Raw genomic sequence first — 23,872 nt, 5'->3', positions numbered from 1 at the left:
CACCATAAAGCAATAGTTCACAGAAGCTGTTTTTCTACCTCTCATTTTTTTTCCCCAAGTGGTGAAGGTTGAAACCTCAGATTGTATCTTTTCACAGTGTTCTGATTCTGAACTAATGGTTTCCTGAGGAACTGCTTTTCCTTCCCTTTGTAAAGATGTAGAAAGCACATGTGTGTGAGCTCAAGAGCAGAACTTCAGACTATTGGATACTTAGATATTTGTAGGCCAAAATCAACCCATATGTTAAAATTTAACTATTATCTTTTTTCTCCATTGTGCAGATCAGGAATATTGCAGCTTCTTGGGTAGAATTTGATTGGTACACTGGGAGCTGCACTCTAAAAAATGTGAGAACATAACAAAAAGTATAAATGGATTTAATGTCAATTTAAACTTAATTAACAATGACATTAAATACTGTAAATACAGTTGGTTATTCCCCAAATAGTTAATAATTTTTTTAAAATATTACATTGAAAATTACAATTTGGTGTCAGGTTTTCAAGGGTCTTTGAATTTCCAGAGTTTGGGGCTATGTGTTGTATAGAATCTCGGATAAGTGACATAGAGTAGGGTTGTGCACAAAATATAAAATAAGTTTCATTCTATGCATAGAACCACCACATTGTGTCATGCAAGTTTTGCTGGAATGTTCTGGAAAAGCCACAATTGAGCAGAATTGGAAAATACTCAACCTGGGTTTGGACTGAAAAACGTTTTGGAGGATCTTACTGGACAAGTAGAGTTCTGCCTTCCTCTTCCAAGTGTCTTGTGTTCTGGCCCAGTGTTTCCAGTGTTCTTCCCTTTTCCTCCTGACTTCTTCGCTGCCATCGTAACCCTTGACAGCATATATCATCTGCCTAACTGCACTTCCTCTTTTTTTCCCTTTGGGCACAACACCCTTGCTTGGCATACTTTGCCAACCCATTCCTTGCTTTTTTGGTCTCTATTTCCTCTCAGCTACTGACACAAATCGGCCCATAGCATACATCTCCCAAGTCCACGTTCAGATAAAACACCTGTGATAGATCCATTCACAGATGGAACACATTTCAATCCAGACACAGACCATCCCATGTGTGAAAAGTCCATGCACAAAATACTTTACACATCCCTAATCTAGAGGTACATAAAATGCTTGACCTATTTTAAGTTAAAATTACCTACAAGAATTACTTGGGTTCCAGAAGAAGTTGTTCTGCCTTCTCTGGAAGGATTCTGAATTCAAACAAGATTGTTCTAACATTGGTACAGTTCAGGGGTGGGTTCTAATTTTTTTACTACTGGTTCTGTGGGTGTGGCTTATTTTTTGGGCGTGGCTTGATGGTCGTGTGACATTGGGTATGGCTTGGCGGTCATGTGACTGGGTGAGAGTGGCTTGGCCATCATGTGACTGGGTGGGCGTGGCCAATAACAATAAATAATAAAAATAATAAAGTACACAAAACAATAAGAGGTACCAAAAACCAACTTTCACACTTTACACACACACAACACAACACAACACAACTAACTCACACACAATGTAAAAGCAGCTGCACTTCACCCAAAATGGTCCCTGCAACAAGCAGGAACCTCACAAAGCCACAAAAAGCTCAAAAACCAACTTTCACACTTTACACACACACACAACACAACACACACACACATACACAAAATGCCATAGACAGCTTTGTGAGATTCTGTGTGTTTGTGTAGTTAGAGTGAAACACTACAGAAACACACCAAATCTCAGAAAGCTGCACAAATATTTTATTATTTTATTTATATTTTTTAGATCAGGGGTCTCCAACCTTAGTAACTTTGTGGACTTCAACTCCCAGAGTTCCTCAGCCAGCAAAGGCCCTGAGGACATGGATTGCAAGAAGGCAGAACCAGTTGCAGCTGATGCAACTGATTGGAGAAGCCGAAGGAAAGCGAGCCCGAAAGGAGCTTACTTAATTAGTAAGTGGGGAGGGGGGATTGGGTGGGGCAGAGGAAAAAAAGTTTTTAAAGGCTCCTCTGAAGATCCCTGCTCAGCCACGCGATCATCAGAAGGGTTTTTTTCTTTTAAAAGCCTTTTTTTGGCTGAAGAAAAGAGGTTTTTAAAAGTTAAAAAAAAACCCCACAAACCTCTGATAATCAGGGAACCGGTTTGGGGACGTGGCCAGCCAGCCATTACTACCGGTTCTCCGAATGCCAGCAGAGTTTTACTACCGGCTCTACAGAACCAGAGCGAACAGGGGGCAACCCCACCATTGGTACAGTTTGATAAAATACCTGTTTATATCTCAGTCTGAATTTGAAAAAAAAGTGCACTTACAGGTAATCCTTGACTTATGAGCACAATTGAGTCCCAAATTTTTGTTCTGAATTAGTTAAGTGAATTTTGCCCCATTTTACAACCTTCCTTGCCACAGTTATTAAGCCAATCACTGCAGTTGATAAGTTAGTAACCTGATTGTTAAGTGAATCTGGCTTCCCCATTGACTTTGCTTGTCAGACGGTTGCAAAAGATAATCGCATGACTCTGGGACACTGCAACCATCATAAATATGAGCCAGTTGCCAAGGATCTGGATTTTGATCACATGACCATGGGGATACTTCAAAAGTTGTAACTATGAAAAATGGTCATAAGTCACTTTTTTATTTTTTCATAAAAAAGTTTTATTTTTACAATCATGTCAAACAACTCATTCAATGTACAGTTATATACAATTAGTCGGGCTTGCCCAGTCACCACCCCCCTTTTTAACACTCTTCCCTCTTCTACCTTCTTTTACTTTCCAGACCTTCCTCTCCTTCTCTTATCTACATCCTCTCCTCCCTCCACCCTACACCTTCCTTCTTCCTCTTCTACCCCTCTTTCTTCCTCTTCTCCTCTTTCCTACCTCCTACTCTCTCTTTTCTCCCTCCCCACCGTTCTAAAATGGTAACTGGGCAGACCTGACTCTACATTAATTATATTTATACATCTTCAATAATCCCTGTACATTAACCATCACTCCATCTCTAGCCTCAACCCCCCAATTCCCCTCCCCCTTACCCCCCACCCCCCACCCCGACTTCCCAGAACAAAATGCAGGGTATCAAAACTAACAATCATAATCTAAAATAATTCCTAAATTATAATCTCTAGTCTCTCCACACTTAATCACACTCTCAATTCCCCTCTCCTTCAGAAATATATCTAATACAAAATATTTCCTAAATTTACTCATATGCTATTCGATATTTTTTTATCTGATACTTATTTTGAATATAATCAATCCACATTTTCCATTCTAAAATATATTTTTCTTGTGTATAGTCTTTCAAGTAAGCAGAGATTTTTGCCATTTCTGACAGATTTGATACTTTAAGTGTCCATTCTTCAATTGTAGGTAATTCTTCTTTCTTCCAATATTGAGCAATCAAAAGTCTTGCGGCTGTTATTAAGTTCAAAATCAATTTAGTATCTATAGCTGTACAATCCATAATTATTCCTAGTAAAAAGAACTGCGGGGTAAACTTAATCTTCTTTTTCAAAATATTCTGCATGATCCACCATACTTTAATCCAAAATGCTTTAACTTTTTTACAAGTCCACCATATATGGTAATAAGTGGCATCTTCACAATCGCATCTCCAACATTTAGCCTGTACATTAGGATACATACATGACAATTTTTTGGGGTCTAAATGCCATCTATAAAACATCTTATAAAAATTTTCTCTCATATTTTGCGCTTGTGTAAATTTAACATTCCTCACCCAAATTCTTTCCCAAGTTTCCAACATTATTGGTTGCTGAAAATTTTGTGCCCACTTAATCATACAATCCTTAACCAATTCAGTCTCTGAGTCTATTTCTACTAATACATTATACAACCTCTTAATATGCTGTTGGCCTTGATCTCTCATTTGTTTTAACAAATTATCCTCAATTTGCTTAACACCTATTTTTTGATCTAATTTCCATCTAGCTTGTAATTGTCCATATTGGAACCATGTATAATTTTTTCCTTCTTCCCCCATCTTTTCTCTAGATTTTAATTATAATTCCCCCTTTTCCATACAAAGAAGTTCTTTATAGGTAACTACCTCCATCTTTTGATATATATTTATATTTTCTATCATGTGTCTCGGTATTCCATATTGGAATCTTTCCATCTAATTTATATTGATATTTCCTCCAAACCCTCAATAATGCGTTTCTAATTATATTATTTTTAAATATTTTATCTACTTTCTTATCATATAATAAATAGGCATGCCACCCATATAACAAACCATAACCTTCTATATTCAAAACTCTTTCCTCAGTTAAATTAATCCAATCAGTAATTAATGATAAGACAACTGCTTCATAATACAATTTTAAGTTAGGCATTTTAAGACCCCCCCCTTTCCCTTTTTTTTTTTTTATAAAAAAGTTTTATTTTTACAATCATAACAAATAATTCATCCAATGTACAATTATATACAATTAGTCGGGCTTGCCCAGTCACCACCCCCCTTTTTAACTCTCTTCCCTCTTCTACCTTCTTCTGCCTTCTTTCCAAACCTTCCTCTCCTTCTCTTATCTACATCCTCTCCTCCCTCCACCCTACACTCCTTCTCCCTCTTCTACCCCTCTTCCTTCCTCTTCTCCTCTTTCCTACCTCCTACTCTCTCTTTTCTCCCTCCCTACCGTTCTAAAATGGTAACTGGGCAGACCCGACTCTACATTAATTATATTTATACATCTTCAATAATCCCTGTACATTCACCATCACTCCATCTCTAGCCTCCTATTTATATTTTCTATCATGTGTCTCGGGATTGCCCATATTGGAATCTTTCCATCTAATTTATATTGATATTTCCTCCAGACCCTCAATAATGCATTTCTAATTATATTATTTTTAAATATTTTATCTACTTTCTTATCATATAATAAATAAGCATGCCACCCATATAACAAACCATAACCTTCTATATTCAAAACTCTTTCCTCAGTCAAATTAATCCAATCAGTAATTAATGATAAAACAACTGCTTCATAATACAATTTTAAATTAGGCATTTTAAGACCCCCCCCCTTTCCCTTGTATCCTGCATTATTTTTAATTTTATTCTTGGTTTTTTGCCCATCCATACAAATTTATTAATCCCCTTTTGCCATTCCTGTAATTTAATATCATTCTTAAGCACCGGTATCATTTGAAACAAAAATAAAAACCTGGGCAAAACATTCATTTTTATAGCCGCTATTCTTCCCAACAAAGATAGTTGTAACTTCTTCCAACTCTCCATTTCTTTCCATACCTTCTGCCACAATACCTCATAATTATTTTTGTATAATTTAACATTTGAAGCTGTAATATATATTCCTAAATATTTAACCTTTTTAACAATTTCAAAACCTGTAGTTCTTTCTAACTCTTCTTTTTGTTGTATATTCATATTTTTAGTTATCATCTTTGTCTTTTGCTGATTCACCTTAAATCCAGATACTTTGCCATACTGACCAATTATATCTTTTAAACCAGTAGCTGAGTATATTGGTTGAGATACAGTAACACCCAAGTCATCTGCAAAAGCTCTTAATCTGTAATCTTGATGTTTAACTCTAATTCCCTTTATTCGATCGGAACCACGTATTTTATTCAGAAGAATTTCTAAAGTTAAAATAAAAAGTAATGGGGACAAGGGACATCCCTGTCTCGTCCCTTTCCCAATTTTAAAAGTTTCTGTTAACCCACAATTTACTATTATTTGTGCTGTTTGCTTCTGATATATTGCTTTAATTGCATGGATAAAATAATCCCCAAATTGCATTTTTTCTATTACTTTAAACAGAAACTGCCAGTCCAATCTATCAAAAGCTTTTTCAGCATCCAAAAAAAGGAATGCCGCTGAGACTTGGTTGTTTCGTTCCAAATATTCAAGTAAATTTACGATTTGCCTCACATTATATCTCATCTGCCTACCCTTAATAAATCCTGACTGATCATTATGAATTATTTGATTCATCGCTGGCATTAATCTATTAGCAAGTATCTTGGTAAATATCTTGTAATCAGTATTTAGAAGTGATATAGGCCTATAATTCTCTGCTTTAAAACCATCTCGATCTTCCTTTGGTATTAACGAAATAAAGGCTGTCCTCCATGAAGGGGGAATATCTCCTCCCATTTGAATTTTATTAAATAACTCTTTAAGTTGCTCAACCATCTCATTTTGTAAATTTTTATAATAAACAGCTGTTAAACCATCTGTACCTGGTGCTTTACCGATTTTAAGTTGTTTAATTGCTAACAAAATTTCCTCTGAAGTAATTAATTAATTCAGTTCTTCTCTTTGGTTTTCTGTAAGCTCACAAATATTTTGTTGTTGTAAATATCTTTCTAGCTCTATCATCAATCATATCCCTAGAATATAACTTACTATAATACTCTAAAAATGCTTTTTTAATCAAGTTCTTTTGATAAACTTCCTTACCCCTATATTCTATTTTATCAATCATTCGTGATTTCTATTTTTTCCTTATTAAATAGGCAAGCCATCTTCCTGGCTTATTGGCATTATTAAACGTATTATGTTTTACATATTGTAAATTAATTGCTACTTGATCTGCCATCAACATATTAAACTGACCTCTTAATATATTTATTGATTCTTTTATTTTACTATTTCCTGGGCTATTTATCAATAATTGTTCTTTCTTTTTAATTTCCTCTTCCAGTTCCTTTTTCTTTTTCTGCAATTTATTTTTGTATTTAATATTCATTTGTATAAGATTTCCTCTCATATAAGCCTTGCTGGCGTCCCAAATCATCTCTATAGATGTCTCTTTTTTCATATTCATAATAAAAAATTCTTTCATTTGCTTTTTACATTCATTTACATTTTGTTCATATTTAAACAAATTCTCATTCAACCTCCATGATCTCCTAGCCTCCTTTTCCCGATCAAATTCAATCCAAACCGGACTATGATCAGATAGAGTTCTTGAACAAATCTTAGTCCTCTTCACTCTAGAATACAAATCATTAGTAATCAAAATAAAATCAATCCTCGAAAATGATTGGTGCCTGTCAGAAAAGAAGGTAAAATCCCTCTCTTCTGTATTATGTTCTCTCCAAATATCTCTTAATTCCAAGTCCTCCATCATTTCAAAAAAAGCCTTTGGTAATTTCGCCCAGCTTGATATCTTCCTTAAACTTTTTTTGTCTTTTTGAGTATCCAACACACCATTCCAATCACCCATTAATATATATGATTTATAATCCCAAAATACTATTCTTTTATGTAAAACTTGAAAAGTTTTCTTGTTGTTGATTCGGAGCATAAACTCCTATTAATAATGTCTTCTTTCCCTCCAACAAAAGTTCAATAGCAATGTATCTTCCTTGCTTATCCACCTCAATTAATTTTGCTGATATATCCTTCTTTATATATATAACTAAACCATTTTTTTTCCAAAGAGGAGGCAACAAAATGTACTCCCAGTTTTGAATTTATCAAATATTTCTGGTCTAAAGATCTAATATGTGTTTCTTGTAAACAGGTAATGTCATTTTTAAATTGTTTCAAATAGTGAAATACTTTCCTTCTCTTCTGCGGTGAATTCAAACCATTAACATTCCAAGATAATAGTTTAATTGCCATTATCGGCCAAAGGAAACTTTAGGAACACTAGCCGCAGATCACATTTTGCTTTAGGCCTTGCTCCTCCCACTGTTTCCGTTGTAGTAGTTGCCAGTTGTTGTTGTGCCTTCATCTCTTGTTCCTTGCGTTTAGCAGCAGCTCTTGTCAGCCTTTGTTCTTTTGAGTCTGAACCCGTCGTAGGTATTTCCAACACTTGTAATATGACCTATACCCTTTTGCAATGATTCTTTGCAATAGCACTTATATTTTGGAGTGTGCACAGAATTGAAAATGATTTAAGCTTAAGACATCTCATTCAGAAAGTTGTATTGAAATAATTTGAGTTGATTATGTTACATTGCAACAAACCTTGAAACACCTGAATGTTTTAGGTTGATTCCAGCTTGAAGCATTTTGAGTGTTCCATCCATGTAAAATGATGGGAACTGAGTATGAGAAACCTACTCCCTTAACTTTTCATCCCAGCATCACACACATATATAGACAGGCTATCAGTCCACGTTGATTGCTACAGATCTGAGCAGACATGTATTGGCTGCCCAAAATAGGAGTGGCTCTGTCACCCTGATTTGCTCTAGCTTACTTAAGTAGGATAGAATGCAGCAAGTCATCCGATGGCATTACTGTTCTCCCTGGAAATGCACCAAGCATGTTGCCCTAACTAGGAGATTCACATGCTTGTAACTGCTGAGGGACTTTTCATGCCAGAACAAGAGTCTTGACTCTTGGGCATGGAGCATTTCCCCTCTTTCTGGAGGGAGCCTAATCTCTTTCCTTCAGCTTGGACCATTTCTTATAGACAGGAAATCTCTGTAAAAGCAGGGGAGGTTGTAGGGAGTTAGTCATTGTCGATTAGCTTCCCTTCACCATTGGCTCACTTAACCCTATAAATATGGTGTGCTTATTTGTACCCATAGTTTTTGATAAGAGTATTAAGTTAGACTGTCGAAGTTTATTATTTATTTGTTTTATTAGATTTTTATTCCACCTTAATATTTTTATGAATAAGTCAAGCAGCAAACATATATAAGAACATACATAAGTTCTTAGTTTCTCAAGAGTTCATTCAGGAATTTTCAATTGGAGAAAACAAAAACCCCATAGCTCCTAAGTGGCACACTCAGCCCTTAAGAGATGTATTGCAAAACAGAATAGCTCATACACAAAAACTGCCTTGGCTATGAATCTCCCTTTCCAGAGATCCAGGAAATATGTCCCTGTATTTTGGTTGCTTACACTTCAAACAGCTGCTATAACAGCAGGTACTGTAGGTGGTTCAACTGTTTCCCCCAAAATAAGACATCCCTTGATAATAAGCCCAATCAGGCTTTTGAACGCATGACAGTAAGACCAAGCACTTATTTCAGGGTTCAAAAAAAAATATAAGACAGGGTCTTATCCATGGCATAGGACCGGGTTATCTATGGGACTGCCTACTGCCACCGATAATCTCCCATCGACCAGTGCGCTCCCATAGGGAGGATCTCCTCAGGGTGCCGTCGGCCAGACAATGTCGGCTGGCGACCCCCAGGGGGAGGGCCTTCTCTGTGGGGGCTCCAACCCTCTGGAACGAGCTACCACCAGGGATCCGCCAACTCCCTGATCTCCAGACCTTTCGACGCGAGCTGAAAACGTTTTTATTCCATCATGCAGGACTGGCCTAATGGTTTTTTAAATGTGGTTTTTTATTGGATTTTATAGTTTTTAGCCAATTCAAATATTTGTCTTTTAAATTTGCTCTTAATTTTTGTATTTCGTTGTTTTTACTCTGGCTGTAAACTGCCCTGAGTCCTTTGGGAGAAGGGCGGTATAGAAATTAAATAAACTTAACTAACTTAACTTATTTTTAGGGAAACACGGTACTTGTCCTTATACTTCCCCTGAATACTCTTGACAGAAATACCCAACATTATTTACCAATAAAATCTACCAATAAAAGTACTCCTGGCAAATCAGAGATCAGAATGTTCAGAGATTACATTGGAACTGATAATGGCTGCCCACTTCTTTACCATGGATATCTTAACAGCAGCAATTGTGCCCTGTGAATCAGAAATAGGAGGTCCCTTCTGCATGAACCTGCATTTTGTCTCATGTAGGAGATGCTGGCAAATATAGCAGCAAACACCTTAGTCTCACCCAACTAGTGCATGGTGATGAAGGGGTATCTGTGTACATGACTGAGATGAAATAAATGTATAAGGGCTTATTTCCAGCAGCACGTATTTCCTGCATAAGTGATAGAGGAAGGTTACAATTCGTCTATTGAAAGTGATGCTAAAGGGATTTGACCATCAGAAGCAAACAAAAAGTATCCACCTGTATTATTATTATACCAAAGCTGCCACTTGCTCACTTAGGTCTGAGGCATTTGGACCATGCTACCAGTTGTCCCTCCACCATCCTGTGGATGCTTTAGTGACTGCCCCTATTTGGCAGTATGAGTTGCCTACTATTGGATGTGAATGTTTAGCAATCCCATAACGGAAATCATTTTGGATTCTTGCTCTGCTAACGTCTGCCTTGAAGTAATTGAGTAATGAACTCGTGAGGTATGGCTTGGATTTAGGACGGTACAGCTCTTCCTGAGTGGTCATTGAAATCTCTGGGTTACTGTGAGTCAACATAACCAGTTTTGCTTTGCCTTGCCTCGCCTACCATGAGACCAATATTGCTGCTACAGAAGCCGCAGGCCTATTACTAAAATGAAACCTTTTTTCAGTGGCCTCTCTTCCTCTGTCTTGCCCAACCATAATTGATTTAGGAAACCACTAAAAGTGGGATCATGGCAATGACAAATAATAAGTGTGATAGCATATTCATTTTGTGGTGGTTCGTTAAGTATTTCCCTATTACTGTAGCTTTGATAGATTTAACAGCTTTTTGAATTTTTGGAAACACCATTGATTTAAGTAAAAGGGATAATGCACTTAAAACTTGACTGTTCCATTAGCTTATCCATACTGTGTTTACTTTTAAATCTAATATCTCTGCTGTTTAGGTCTATTGCTATGATTCTGAGATACAGTTCAAATTCTTTGAGCATGAGAGATCAATGTATAAATACTAGGACTGTTTATTAAGAAATATATCCTGGGGTTATCTAAAAACAGATTTAAAATGTAATGCTTCTTAAGTGAGATTTGGGTTTTAACTGATTTATTCATCCAAAAAGGGAGTCATTTCTGAATAGCTGCTTTACTTCATATTTGTTTCAGATTTAGCATTGGAGTCAAACCCATCTGACCATCCTAGAGCAAGCACAATTTTCTTGAGCAAATCCCAAACAGATGGTAAGCTAATTTTTGCTCTCTTTAAAAAAGAGGATGGGAGGAGATGGAGTGGGTGTTTAATTCCTTTCCATTTCTGTCAAACCGCTGTTTGCTTCCACATTTTTGCTTGCTCTTCACTGCATTTCTCATAGCTGTTTGTCTGAGACTGTTTCTTTTTAATCCTCTTAATTCATTCCAAATACTCGCCATTCAGTAGAATAACTATTAACTAAGAACGGCCAGGTGCCATATTTGAGAGTTAGAAGGTGGTTATCTTATGACCAGTGATTGAAATGACTTTCTCATCAAGCACCATTTGCAATATTCCTAGCACTATGATTCATGGCCTGCAGAAGACATTACTTCTGTCAGTTCATTCCCTCCTAATGGGGAAAAAATTAACTCTAGCTTGAGTTATATGTCAAATTAACATGCTAATGTTTACTGAGATAATTTTATATTAACATGCAGCCTTGATACTCATGTAACATCATGTTTCCACCTTTCTAAACCAGTATTCATAACTCTTTTACAACATTGAGTCTTTTTTTTTTAGAAACGGTGCCTTTATTTATTTATTTATTATTTATTTATTTATTTATTTATTGGCTTTCTTTTTATGTTCCCATTGTAAAATAAATAGTTGAATCAGGAAATTCTGTAATTCACAGGATGAATTATTGCTCTTTCCCCTGATCTAAGAAACAAGCAAGAAAGAAAGAGTTGCTTCTGTGGAACTGAGTGGTATTTATTCCATGAAATGTGCTTTTAATATCTAGGTACAATAGGTTTAAGAAAACCGAACAAGCTGCCTCACTGTGTTTTTTATGATCCTAAATTATTTTCAGATAATCCCAAAATATTGTCACGGTTGAATGTGTAGAAAGGGAAAATTTCAAACAGGTACTGAATTTTAAAGTAGAATTTAAAAAACAATGTATTGATTGACTGAACTTGTTTCTCTTTTTTCAGTGAGAGAGAAGAGAAAGAGCAACCACATCAACCATGTAAGTACATACAATAGCTGTGAAAGGAGTAAATACAAAGAATAGTTCATGGTTCCTTTTTCTCTATAGAATGGTTTTTTTTAATTTTCTGGTGAATGGAGTAGAAGAGGTTTCAAGTCATACAACCAGACTTCAGTCCAGAGTTTGTCTATCTCCCTTACTTTTGTGATAGTTATAAAATAACTTTGAAGATGCAATCAGGTGAAAAGAATGCATCTCCTCCTGCTCACAATTTTAAAGCTATAGAGGAAGAATAGTCCCATTGCCACTTTTTCTCTTATTCCTATTAATTGCTAGGGGAAAAAACCATAGATTTTATTTCAGAGCAGCAGGAGAAAAGTAAGTAACATAGGCCAATGGATGGGTGTTGGATGATGGCACAATATTCTTTGCAAAAAGAAGGGAGTAGAAAGAAGAACAAATGCTGCAAAACCTGACAATAGTGTTAGAAAAGACCCACGAGCTTATATACAAGCCTTCTAGCAAAGAGTTTGCACACTATAAGTTTTGCATGTTTATATATGCAAATATATAATTAATTGAATAATTAACTTATTGAAAATATGATATATATACCATATTTTTTGGAGTATAAGACGCACTTTATTTTGGGGGGAGGAAAATAAGAAAAAAAAACCTGCCTCTGCCTACCAGCATCCATCCGTATTCATCTGGCTAGCATCCTTAGAAAAAACAGCCTAGTCAGCTTCAACACATAAGCCTGATTCAGCACAAGCAGCTGATTGGTGGATGGATCGCCTCCGGAATACCCCCAATCAGCTGTTGCCAGAGGTGAACTTTAGCAACAGGTTTGCTCGTTGTGAGCACGCACGTGCCTCGTTAGGGCAGAAATGCAGCTTCAAAAATGCAGCTGATCATCGCAGGGCGCTCCAGTGAGTACAACCGGGGAAGCACGGAACCGGTCCCGCAAGGCAGTAGCTGCCATTTTGGCCTCTGTGCCATGCTTTTTCACCCTCCAAAAGCTCCATTGGAGAAGCTGCCTTTGCAAAGAGAAGCTCCTTTGCAAACGGACTTTTTGGAGGCTGTTTGAGGGGCTCTCGGTTTGAGAGGCTGTGTTTGCAGCTTCCAAAAGCTCTGTTTGCAAAGGAGCTTCTCTTTGCAAAAGGCAGCCTCTCAAACGGACCTTTTGGAGGCTGTTTGAGAGGCTGCATTTGCAGGCTCCAAAAGCTCTGTTTGAGAGGACGCGCAGAGGCCGAAGGGCAGGGGCCGGCAGGTGGGCGGGGCTACATTCGGTATATAAGACACACCCAAATTTTCACCCACTTTTAGGAGGGAAAATGTGTGTCTTATACTCTGAAAAATACAGTATTTTAAAAATCCCATTTAGCAGAATAAACCCAGTTAAGAACAACGGGAAGCTGCATATTATTTTAACCTAATCGGTGCTTCAGGTTTAATAAATCTAGTCGCACTCTCTGAGTCCTAGAAAGATCACAGTGGCAAACTACTTCCAAAAAATATTGCTAAAAACAATTGAATGGACATCATGAGAAAAGACTGACTTAAAGGCAACACCCCCTCTGAAAAAGGCTGTGACACATTCATATATTCTTTAATAGTAATAAGTACATCTGTATAATTTATGGAATTAGTGGCACTGTATCCCTTGCCATGGGCCTTCTGTGTATGAGTGCTGTCTACTAAAACTGATAAAATAAAACTTCTGTACAGTACTTCTGCTTCCAATTTGTTTCAGAGATAATTTGCTGCCAGATTAGAATAGAACATCTAGAGTTCTCAGACATAGATAGGCAGCAGACTAGTGATATATCAAATAGCTCACCTGAGGCCCCCGAATTGCTAAGAAATCCAACAAAGAATTTTGGATTAGTTGGATCTTTGTCTGAGCAGGTAGACCAGAGTTTGTCACTAGGAGGAGTGTGATTTTTGTTTTTGAAACCCAGGGATTTGGACAATCTTCCTTGTTCTATGAATGTAAAAAGGTTATTGAGGGCAGGGAAATTATCTGCAAGGTTACAGTCATCTCACTGCTGTTAGTATGTAGCATTGCCTTTTAACAGATGAATCTTTGACTCCTCACAGTTTACTATAGCCTTTAAATTCTGACATTACTTTCCTAGATTTGAATATCAACTTATGACCTATTCTTGCTGCATTAACTGCATTTGTTTTCTCTTGCTTTGATGTAAAGATGTAGTAAATGTTAATTACATAGTCACATCAAGTTTTAATGTTTTTAAAATAGCAACAAATGGATCTTGATCTGAGTTGGAACTGGAAGAGTGATTCACTCCAATGTGGTTTCTTTCTTTCTTTCTTTCTTTCTTTCTTTCTTTCTTTCTTTCTTTCTTTCTTTCTTTCTTTCTTTCTTTCTTTCTTTCTTTCTTTATAATTACATTTCTATACCACACCATCTCCCGGAGGACTCAGGGCGGTTTACAGCCAATTATTAAAATACCCACACCAATACAATATAAATATAATAAATAACAATATTTAAAAACAATTAAGAACAAATATTTACTGGCCGAATCACTAAAACGGTCAGAGACCGATTAAAACCCCTTAAAAATTTCGTTAAAATATGTCTTAGGCTAGTCCCGCTCGGTGAAATAGTAAAGTCTTCAGTTCACGTTTGAAGGCCCGGAGGTCTGGGAGTTGGCGTAATCCCGGAGGTAGCTCGTTCCATAGGGCTGGTGCCGCCACAGAGAAGGCCCTCCCCCTGGGTGCCGCCAACCTACATTGTTTGGTCGACGGCACCCTGAGGAGGCCCGCTCTGTGGGAGCGCACAGGTCGTTGGGAGGGAATCGGTGTCAGAAGGCGGTCTCGCAAATACCCCGGTCCTAAGCCATGGAGCGCTTTAAAGGTGGTAACCAGCACCTTGAATTGCACCCGGAAGGCTACCGGCAGCCAGTGCAGGCCGCGCAGGATGGGTGTTATATGGGAGCAACGCGGTGCCCCCTCTATCACCCGCGTGGCCGCATTCTGGGCTAGCTGGAGCCTCCTGGTGCTTTTCAAGGGGAGCCCCATGTAGAGAGCATTGCAATAGTCCAGGCGGGAAGTGACGAGGGCATGAGTGACCGTGCGTAAGGAGTCCCGATCAAGGAAGGGGCGCAACTGGCGAATCAGGCGAACCTGATAAAATGCTCCCCTGGCGACGGCCGTCAAGTGTTCTTCTAAAGACAGCCGATCGTCCAGGAGAATGCCTAAGTTGCGCACTCTTCCCCTGTGGGTCAGTACTTCCCCCCCAACAGTCAGCGATGGCGTAAGCTGACTGTACCGGGACGCCGGAACCCACAGCCACTCAGTCTTGGAGGGGTTGAGCTGGAGCCTGTTCTTCCCCATCCAGACCCGCACGGCCTCAAGACACCGGCCCATCACCTCGACAGCTTCATTGGGATGATTCGGGGTGGAAATGTACAGCTGCGTATCATCAGCGTACAGATGATAATCCACCCCAAAACCACGGATAACCTCACCCAGCGGCTTCATGTAGATGTTGAACAGGAGAGGCGAGAGAACAGACCCCTGAGGCACCTTGCAAGTGAGGCGCCTCGGGGTCGATCTCTGCCTCCCTGCCAACACCGTCTGCGAACGGTCAGAGAGATCGGTCGATGGTATCAAAAGCTGCCGAGAGATCTAACAGGACCAGGACAGAGGAACATCCCCTGTCCCGAGCCCTCCAGAGGTCATCCACCAACACGACCAAAGCCGTCTCGGTGCTGTACCCGGGTCTGAAACCGGACTGGAACGGGTCCAGATAGACAGTTTCCTCCAGGTATTGAGGAAGCTGATATGCCACCACACTCTCAACAACCTTCGCCAAAAAGCGAAGGTTGGAGACTGGACGGTAGTTCGCTAATACAGCTGGGTCCAGGGAGGGCTTCTTGAGGAGGGGCCTCACCACCGCCTCTTTCAAGGCGGCGGGGAAAATGCCCCCCAACAAGGAAGCGTTGGTAACTCCCAGGAGCCAGCCTCGTGTAACCTCCCGTGTGGCCAGTACTATCCAGGAGGGACACTGGTCCAATAAACATGTGGTGGGATTCGGCCTACCCAACAACCTGTCCATGTCGTCGGGAGTCACAGGATCGAACTCAGCCCAGATAATACTCTCAAGACTCGTCCCCGCCAACCCACCCGGATCTATCCAATCAGTGTCCAGTCCATCCCGAATCCGAGTGATTTTATCAGACAGATATTGTACAAAATCCTCAGCACGCCCCTGAAACCTCATTGAATTTGTTTCTGATATTTCAATAAGTGGTGATGTGTTCAGTATAGTGATCAAACAAATTTCTGCCCTGTATTTTATTACTTGGAAAGTCTTCTGTCTCTTCTTTATCTTTGCCAGATAATCTTTAAAAGAAAAACAGGTACCAAGAAAAGAAAAATAGTGGTGTCCATTGGTGTTTATACGATGACTGGCCATTTCTGAAAATATTACTGATGCTGATTTCTATTTGCTAGTTTATTGATTCTCAGGCCAGCTATTTAAATGTCCTCCTTAATATCTTTTGATTTATTTAATAACATTGTCTATGTGATTCTAATACACATAATACTGATTAAACCCAGAAATCATGGTTTTCAAACATTTTTATAAACTCGTATATATATATTTCTTTTCACATAGGTTTCCCCGGGGCAGCTTACAAAAAAGTATAGTTCATGTTCAACTATATTTATAGATGACAGCACAGTCAGCCAACCTAATCTTAGGAGCACAATAAAATGGTATGTATCACTTTATGTGAGGTTACATTGGATTCAGCTCACCTGAATCTATGAAATCCAAGAAAAATTTATACCAAATCTAGAGGAAGTAATAAATCAGTATATGCTGAAACAGATACCCCACCCCACCCCTTATTCTCAGTTTTGGTAGAACAACATCTATATGCTACCATCAATTTGATTCCAAAGCCCTCTAAATTTGGGAAGTGGGGCTACAGCTCATATTTTATGACTCTTATTCATTGTTTATCTGATGCTAATTTCTAATCCTGTTGTTCCTGTTTGTATTTTTGACCGCCTTCAAAGATATGTATCATTGTTGATTTGTAATCTTAAGATATTTAACTCAGAACAATACATTCTTGGCTGTAATTCCATACATATCCTCAGATTTTAGGACAGAGTTTATCAGCTCATAGTTTAGAAGAAATTCTTCCTTTAAATATCTGAACTTTACAGTAGTCTAAGCAAGTAGAATCCTGCATGGCAGAGAAAATGGGACTAGTATGGTTAATTCTGAACCCAAAACAAAGGCCCATTTTGTATAAGAGCAACTCATTTCAATACTATTGATATTACAAGTAGACCTCAGTCAGCGACTATTCAAAGTTACGGTGGCACTGAATCAGAAGACTTATGACCATTTCTAATAATGCTCTGCTCCCATGGTCATGTTGTTATGATTTGGATCCTTTAATTACTACTTCACAATTACGAAAGTCACAACATCCTATGGTCACATGATCACTATTGATCACTATTTGTGACCTTCCCTGCCAGCTTCCAACAAGCAAAGTCAATGGGGAAGCTGAAACTGTGCAGGAATTGCCTAATGACCACAACTGGAGCTGCCTTTGTAAATCAGCGCAGTCATGTGACATTATGCTTTACAACCACATCACTTAGTGAAGGAATTGCCTGTCCCAATTACAATTAAATGAGGACTACCTGTACAGTTTGTATTGTATTGTACAGTATTATATTTATATAATATTCACAAGTACATAGTAATACATTTATAAGAAATAATTTACAAGAATATGAAGAAGAGAGCCAGTTTAGCCTAGTGGTTAAGGCACCAGCATAGAAGCCAGGAGACTGAGTTCTACTTCTGCCTTGGGCATGAAAGATGGCTGGGTGCTTTAAGACAGTCACTCTCCCAGCCCAACTCACGTCATAGAGTTGTTTTGGGGAAAATATGAGGAAGGAATATTGGTATATTTGCTACCCTGAGCTGTATATGAAAAAAAGGCTAAAAATATTAAAAAAAAAAAAAAAAGGTTGACCGTGTTAGAAATATCTCTGCTAGTGTTAACTGAAATAACTGCTAAAGCTTGGATCTAAGCTATTTGTAAGTGTAATTTGTAAAGCATTTCAGTTATGACATACTTGAAGGATGATGCCTCTGAGTGTCAATATCAATGTAGCAACTTTTAGGGAAAAAAAGATTGGAGTTTGTTCTCCTTTTTTCATAACAGGATCTTAAGACTAACTTCCAATTCTGTTGGGTTCCAGCTGAACACAAGTTCAACTCAGTTTAAGTTTTGTTTATGAGTGCCTTATATTGTTCATTGACCTTTATCAACCTAGCAGGATATTTCATGCAAATCAACTTAGTTCTTAAAAGTCAGTTGGAGTCAGGCTGTGCCTAAATGAAATGAAAAGAAATGACTTCCCTTCCCAAATTGTATTCTTCGAATATTACCTCTGACAAATTCAATAAATTATAAATATTAATAATTTGTAGCTTTTAAATTGGAGAGATTAGAGAATTAAGGCGAATATATGTGTCCCAGAATAATGCTGCAGGATCCAATGTGGGTCGATCACTGGGACCAGAGGTTTTGTCTTCTGAGCATTCGGACTTGTGCTGAATTATCTTCAGGGAACTTCAGGCTGCTAGAAAGAAGTTCCCTGAAGATAGGCTTCAGCACAAGTCCGAATACTCAGAAGACAAAACCTCTGGTGCCAGTGACCGACCTGCATTGGATCTTGCAGATTAGAGAATTGCCTTGGTCAGTAAATCTTAAATTCATTACTTCACTAAGATATTTTAAGCCTTGGATCTGATCATTTCAAGGCTACTCAATCAAGGCATCCTTTCCTTTGCTTAATGTACCCTATCACACTCTAATATCTGCAACAACTGTTCAGACTCTTGGGTGCTTTGACTATATCAAAATTCATGCTTGTTCACTGTTTTGTAGTGGCCCTTGTTTGGAATAGGATAATTTTTAACCTTATATTAATGTCTGGTAAACCTGGACATGTACAAACGTTCTGTTCTAAACTGATGTTTTAGAATTTAAAATGAAAGAGGGACATGAGAAACAGGAAAGAACTAACGTTTCAAACATGATGTGGGTATAAAAATGTTCTTTATCTAACATCATGTATCAAAATTACATTCATAACTCTGCTTGTAAGTAAACGACTTCCCCTTCTTTTCACAGTGTTACTTTAGCAATATATTATCACATAAAGAACAGGTGAGCATTTCTAAAATTTCTTGTTTGAAATTGCATGTAATGATCATGAGGTTTGTAATTCCTTGTAAAGATGCATTCTGTAATTTTGCTGCTTGCTCTTAAAATATCAAGAACTGTGACTAATATATTGGCCTGTTTTGTTAAATTTGGAAAGATTTTCCTTTCCTTTTTTTCCCCATTTTTAAAAACAATTTTTAATTGTAAAGATTGTTTATAGTAACTTTGTTATTAAACTGTAGTGTATCTTGGCATTTTGTCTATAAGTTGTACTGATCTAAAAGAATAATTATTTCAAACAATACTGGATTTCCATGGCAGAATACCTTGATATGAGCTAATGCCTAAACATAGGAAGAAGGACATACTTTAGGAAAATATAAAAATCTTTAAGTCTTTTGAATAAGTTATCATCTCAATATAGATTTAAAAAAACAAAAGTCCAACATTTTGCTTTTTTAAAATGAATTTATTTTATTTTAGATTTTTTTTTTAATAAAAAAGTTTTATTTCCATTTTCCAACAACCTATTCAATGTACAGTCTCTTATTCAACATTAGTCATTAACTTTCATTTGTTACTTATTCGGACCTGCCCAGCTACCACTTCCTTCCTTAACACAACCTTTCCTCCTCCCTTCTCTACTTTCTTCTACTTTCTTCATCCTTCCTCTCCTTCGCTTTTCTACTTCCTCTCCTTCCCCACTCGTCTCTTCCACCCTTTCTAACCCTCTCTCTTTCCCCTTTCTTCTTCCTCTCCTTTCCGCCTCTTCTACCTCTCCCTTTCCTACTACTTTCTTCCTTCACTCTCTCTACTCATCTCTCCCTTTCCATTCCCTTCTGAAATGGCAGCTGAGCAGCCCGATTTCATTTCAAATTATTTCTATTTCTTAATTACATATCTTCAATCATTCCTTTACATTGATCCTTCATCTCCCTTCCCTCCCCCCTCCCGCCCCCAGAGACTTCCCAGAACAAATTACAGGGTATAAAATTAACAATCATAAATTAAAATACAACATAAATCATAATCCATAGTCACTCCTCTCTCTAAAACCTTAACTCCCCTTCCAGAAACAAAAAAGTACATTCTTCTTCCAGTCCATTATATATCAGTCCATTCCACTCCTAAAATCTTCAGAATCTTCCAATTAAATTGGTATTTCTAGTTCATCAATAAAATACATAGTTTTTAATATCCAGTCTTCATCGATCAACACCAAATATATATCAATCCATTCCACTCCTGAAGTCTTCAGAATCTTATAGTTTTTAATATCCAATCTTCATCAATCAAGACCAAGACGATGTTCCATCTTCCAGTATTCATCAGAAATTCTTTTATAATATACCTTTCTTCCTTAAACAGTCTCCCAAATATAATTCATATTTCCAGCTTAAATTCTTAAATTTTTATCCAATCTCCAAAAATAAACAATATTCTATCTTCTCATATCTTTAATATCACTTACATAAATCAAATAGCATTGCCAATATTAATATTTCTTCAATTTACCTTACATATGTCAAATAACATTATTAAAATTATACCTATAACTTATATCCAAAATATATCAATTATAACAATTAAATTCTGTTTGACCAAATACCAACATTGCATCCATAAACAATCTCTCAAATATAATATTTAATCCAACTTCATAAATTTTTCTATCTGTCCTCCAAAATTAAACGATATTCCATCTTCCCATTCCTTTATACCTCACATATATCAAATAGTAACACGTTATACCCAAAATAAATCAGTTGTAAAAATTAAACCCTATATATATATTTTTTAAAAAAACCATCAAAATCACATCTTAAGCATTCTCCTTCCCCTTGTCTTCTACCTTACACATTTTCCACCATCTGCTCACCAATCAGCTTAACATCTAACAATAAAGAATTTCCAATCTTTAATATATTGGTGTAAAAATCTCTTGTTTAAAAACTTATTAAGAAAAGATAAGCCTCCAAAAGTTCCTGTAAAAAAAATTTCCATATTTGAACTGAAGAAATTTCCAAGATTTTAGTAGTAGTTAGTTCTGTTTACTTAAGAGCCATTTTTAAACTGTATAATCTACCAAAAAGAGGAAAAAAAATTCAATAAACGTTTCTTCTTAAACATTGTGATAGAGAAAAAGGTAAAAAGAAAAAAAATCATTAACAGTTCTTATTCATTCCATTTAAAAAGTAGCTTGTTATGTTCTTCTTATAGGTTCCACGCCAGCAGTTATAATAAGCATTTCCTTAACTTTCACTTCCAATACACAAAACGCCATTTGCTAAAATCTTCTTACAAGCAAATGCCAGCACACTCCAACACTTTTAAAAGCAGTTTTTAATTGCTTAGTTGCCATCTTCTTTTAAACTTTATTTCTTAAAATTAAAATTAATAAAAAAATCTTTTTAAATTTCTCTGCAACTACAGTCTTAAAATCTCTTCCTTTATCCTTTTGTAGTTATAACTTTCACTTTCCTTTGTGTATTGCAAACGCCATTTTAGATCCACTCAGGTTGAAAGTTAGTTCAAAGGAAAGCTATTTAAAAACCGAAGTTAAGATTTATTACTTGCAAATCCTCTTGCTAGTCCTCCTGCTTCATTCTGTCTGTGTTGAGTTCTCTTTAAAAATAAATCTTGGCACAGAGATGGATATAAACAGAAGCACTCTGGGCACGGAGCTTCGTCAGGCTAAAGGGGAGCTCTCACCCTTCGATCCCCTGGTTAAATTCCAGGGGCTCCCGGGGAGCTCTACCCAAACCTGACCACTCTTCTCTCCCCCTTCTCCCGGGGGAAGAATTTCCAAACCATCTGACAGCCCATTTACGATGTCAGAGACGGTTTGATGAAACCCAGGGCAGACGATCCCAAAGGGACGTCCACGAAGCCTGCGTTGCCACCAGAAGTCGCCCAATTTTAGATATATTAAAACTTAGAAGGATTGAGCATTTGAAAAGTGAATGCTAAGTTCCTATAAATGGCTAAAATTAAATATATGCATGTCCTGAACTGTGGTACCTCCAGAGGTATGGACCAACCCAATTAGGAAGTGTTGACTTGGGAATTGGAATTGAAGGAAAGGATGATGGACTTATTAGTAGAATTCAATCCTCTGTACAATGCAGTGTATTAAATTAGGTGTTCTTTATGTAAATGAAGGATTAATTAATATATGTAGTATACATATTTATAATTAATCTTATCAACCATAGGTGTTTCACATTTGCTTACTGAAAATAAGATACTTAAATCTGTCCAGTATCTGGACTTTCCTTCAGTATTTCAATCAAAGGCATTATTTTTGTTTGCCCTTTTACTATTGTGAGAGTGGGCTGCGAGTATCAGCTGAAATGGGAGAAGACCACAGAGAAGGACAACACTGTGGTCTGCTCAGGTTCCCATATTCTTATCATGACCTTACAAAGCAAATTTTAAAGAAATAAAGCTTACAGATTTAAACAGAAGAAAGAAAGTGTGCAAAATTGCACAGGCAGTAAGTCAGAGGTACAAAGTCTAGTTTTTAAAATGAAATACAATAAAACAGTAACATGGCTTATGGAAGAGAGGAAAAAATATGGCAAGGAAATTTGATTTAATCTTTCTTACATTTATTTAAATGGTATTTTAAATTAATTGACACTCCCCCTTGCTGAATTTCACTCTTTAAATAATGGGGAATTGGCTGTAAAAACACATGAGATGGAAGCCATTAAATAACAACACTGCATAAAGGTTGCTCTGAACCTTTTTAAGAAGACTTCCTTTATCTGAAGATAGTTATCTGGTATCTTCTGTATGCATAGCAGCTGTGTAAGTGGGGAATAAAAGCTGTATATTGGGTGTCAAACATGCGGCCCAGATACGTCATGCACTGACCACTCCCACCCCCATTTTAACAAAGGGGGGAAAGTTAAGATACGTCATGTGACAACAACGTGACTGTGCAAGTTTGACACCCCTGCTGTATATTATACCTATTGCTTAAGTCACTGTTCCACTGCAGAATGTGACAGATATTCCCATTGGGCTGAAAGGGGTTCCTTAAATACAGGCTGCACAGTGACTCATCAGGCCTAGCTCTGTCAATATTTGGGTAAGTGTAGTGCTTGTATGTTTCATAAATTATGAGAAAAGAACGAGGCTTTAAAATTTCTTCACAAGAAGCATTTTGAGCTTGGATGTTTATGCCCCTTATGGTGGCTTTTACATGTTGGTTTTGATTCTATGTCAAACTGTAGTTAAGTTCATCCAAAATGGAAATTGAGCCTGATGGAAAAAGTAGTTGCAAAGGTTTTGAGGGCATCTAAAAGAAAACCAGAACTCTAACACAATCTGGGCAGAGTTGCCTTATCCTTTAGGTTACAGCTATCTTTGCATGTTCTAGACGTCTAAATTCTATTCTCCAACCAAGGCCTCATGTAAACTCTTACCTGATCAAAAGTAGCTGGTAGTATAATAACTAACATTGAAACCTAGGAAGTATACAGCATACACTTTATTATAGTTGGCTTAAATATTTAGTATTTAACAGCAAAGTGAGAGGATGATGGAGAAAAATATAGTGCCTTGGCACAGACTATGGGCAAAGCTTGATGATGCTTTACTAATTCCAGTTGCATTCCTCTTTGTTGCAGGGATTCAGATAGATCACTGGAAATTTTTGATGAAAAATCACATCCACTCACGGTAAATCAGATCTTTTTTATATTCATGGTCTCATTTGATTTCTTGAATGTTTTAATTTTTATTTCTGAAATGTTAATACTTTTTCC

General features: G+C 37.2%; 1 protein-coding gene across 3 annotated transcripts in view; it reads left to right on the top strand.

The window, feature by feature from the left end:
- The window catches only part of CCNYL1 (cyclin Y like 1), a 44,141-nt gene that overhangs the window by 8,765 nt on the left and 11,504 nt on the right, over positions 1-23,872 (top strand). For all 3 annotated transcript variants that reach the window (XR_009155476.1, XR_009155475.1, XM_058186262.1), the window contains exons 2-6: positions 10,835-10,909; positions 11,861-11,895; positions 16,511-16,611; positions 19,065-19,100; positions 23,735-23,786. Coding sequence is in view for 1 of the 3 variants with exons in the window: in XM_058186262.1 (XP_058042245.1) it covers positions 10,835-10,909; positions 11,861-11,895; positions 16,511-16,611; positions 19,065-19,100; positions 23,735-23,786 (299 nt within the window). In the remaining 2 variants the exon portion in view is untranslated. The remainder of the gene's footprint in view (positions 1-10,834; positions 10,910-11,860; positions 11,896-16,510; positions 16,612-19,064; positions 19,101-23,734; positions 23,787-23,872) is intronic.

Source organism: Ahaetulla prasina, chromosome 1, assembly GCF_028640845.1.
Source record: "Ahaetulla prasina isolate Xishuangbanna chromosome 1, ASM2864084v1, whole genome shotgun sequence".
NCBI classification, from domain to species: Eukaryota; Metazoa; Chordata; class Lepidosauria; order Squamata; family Colubridae; genus Ahaetulla; species Ahaetulla prasina.
This window is presented reverse-complemented; position numbering and strand designations above follow the sequence as displayed.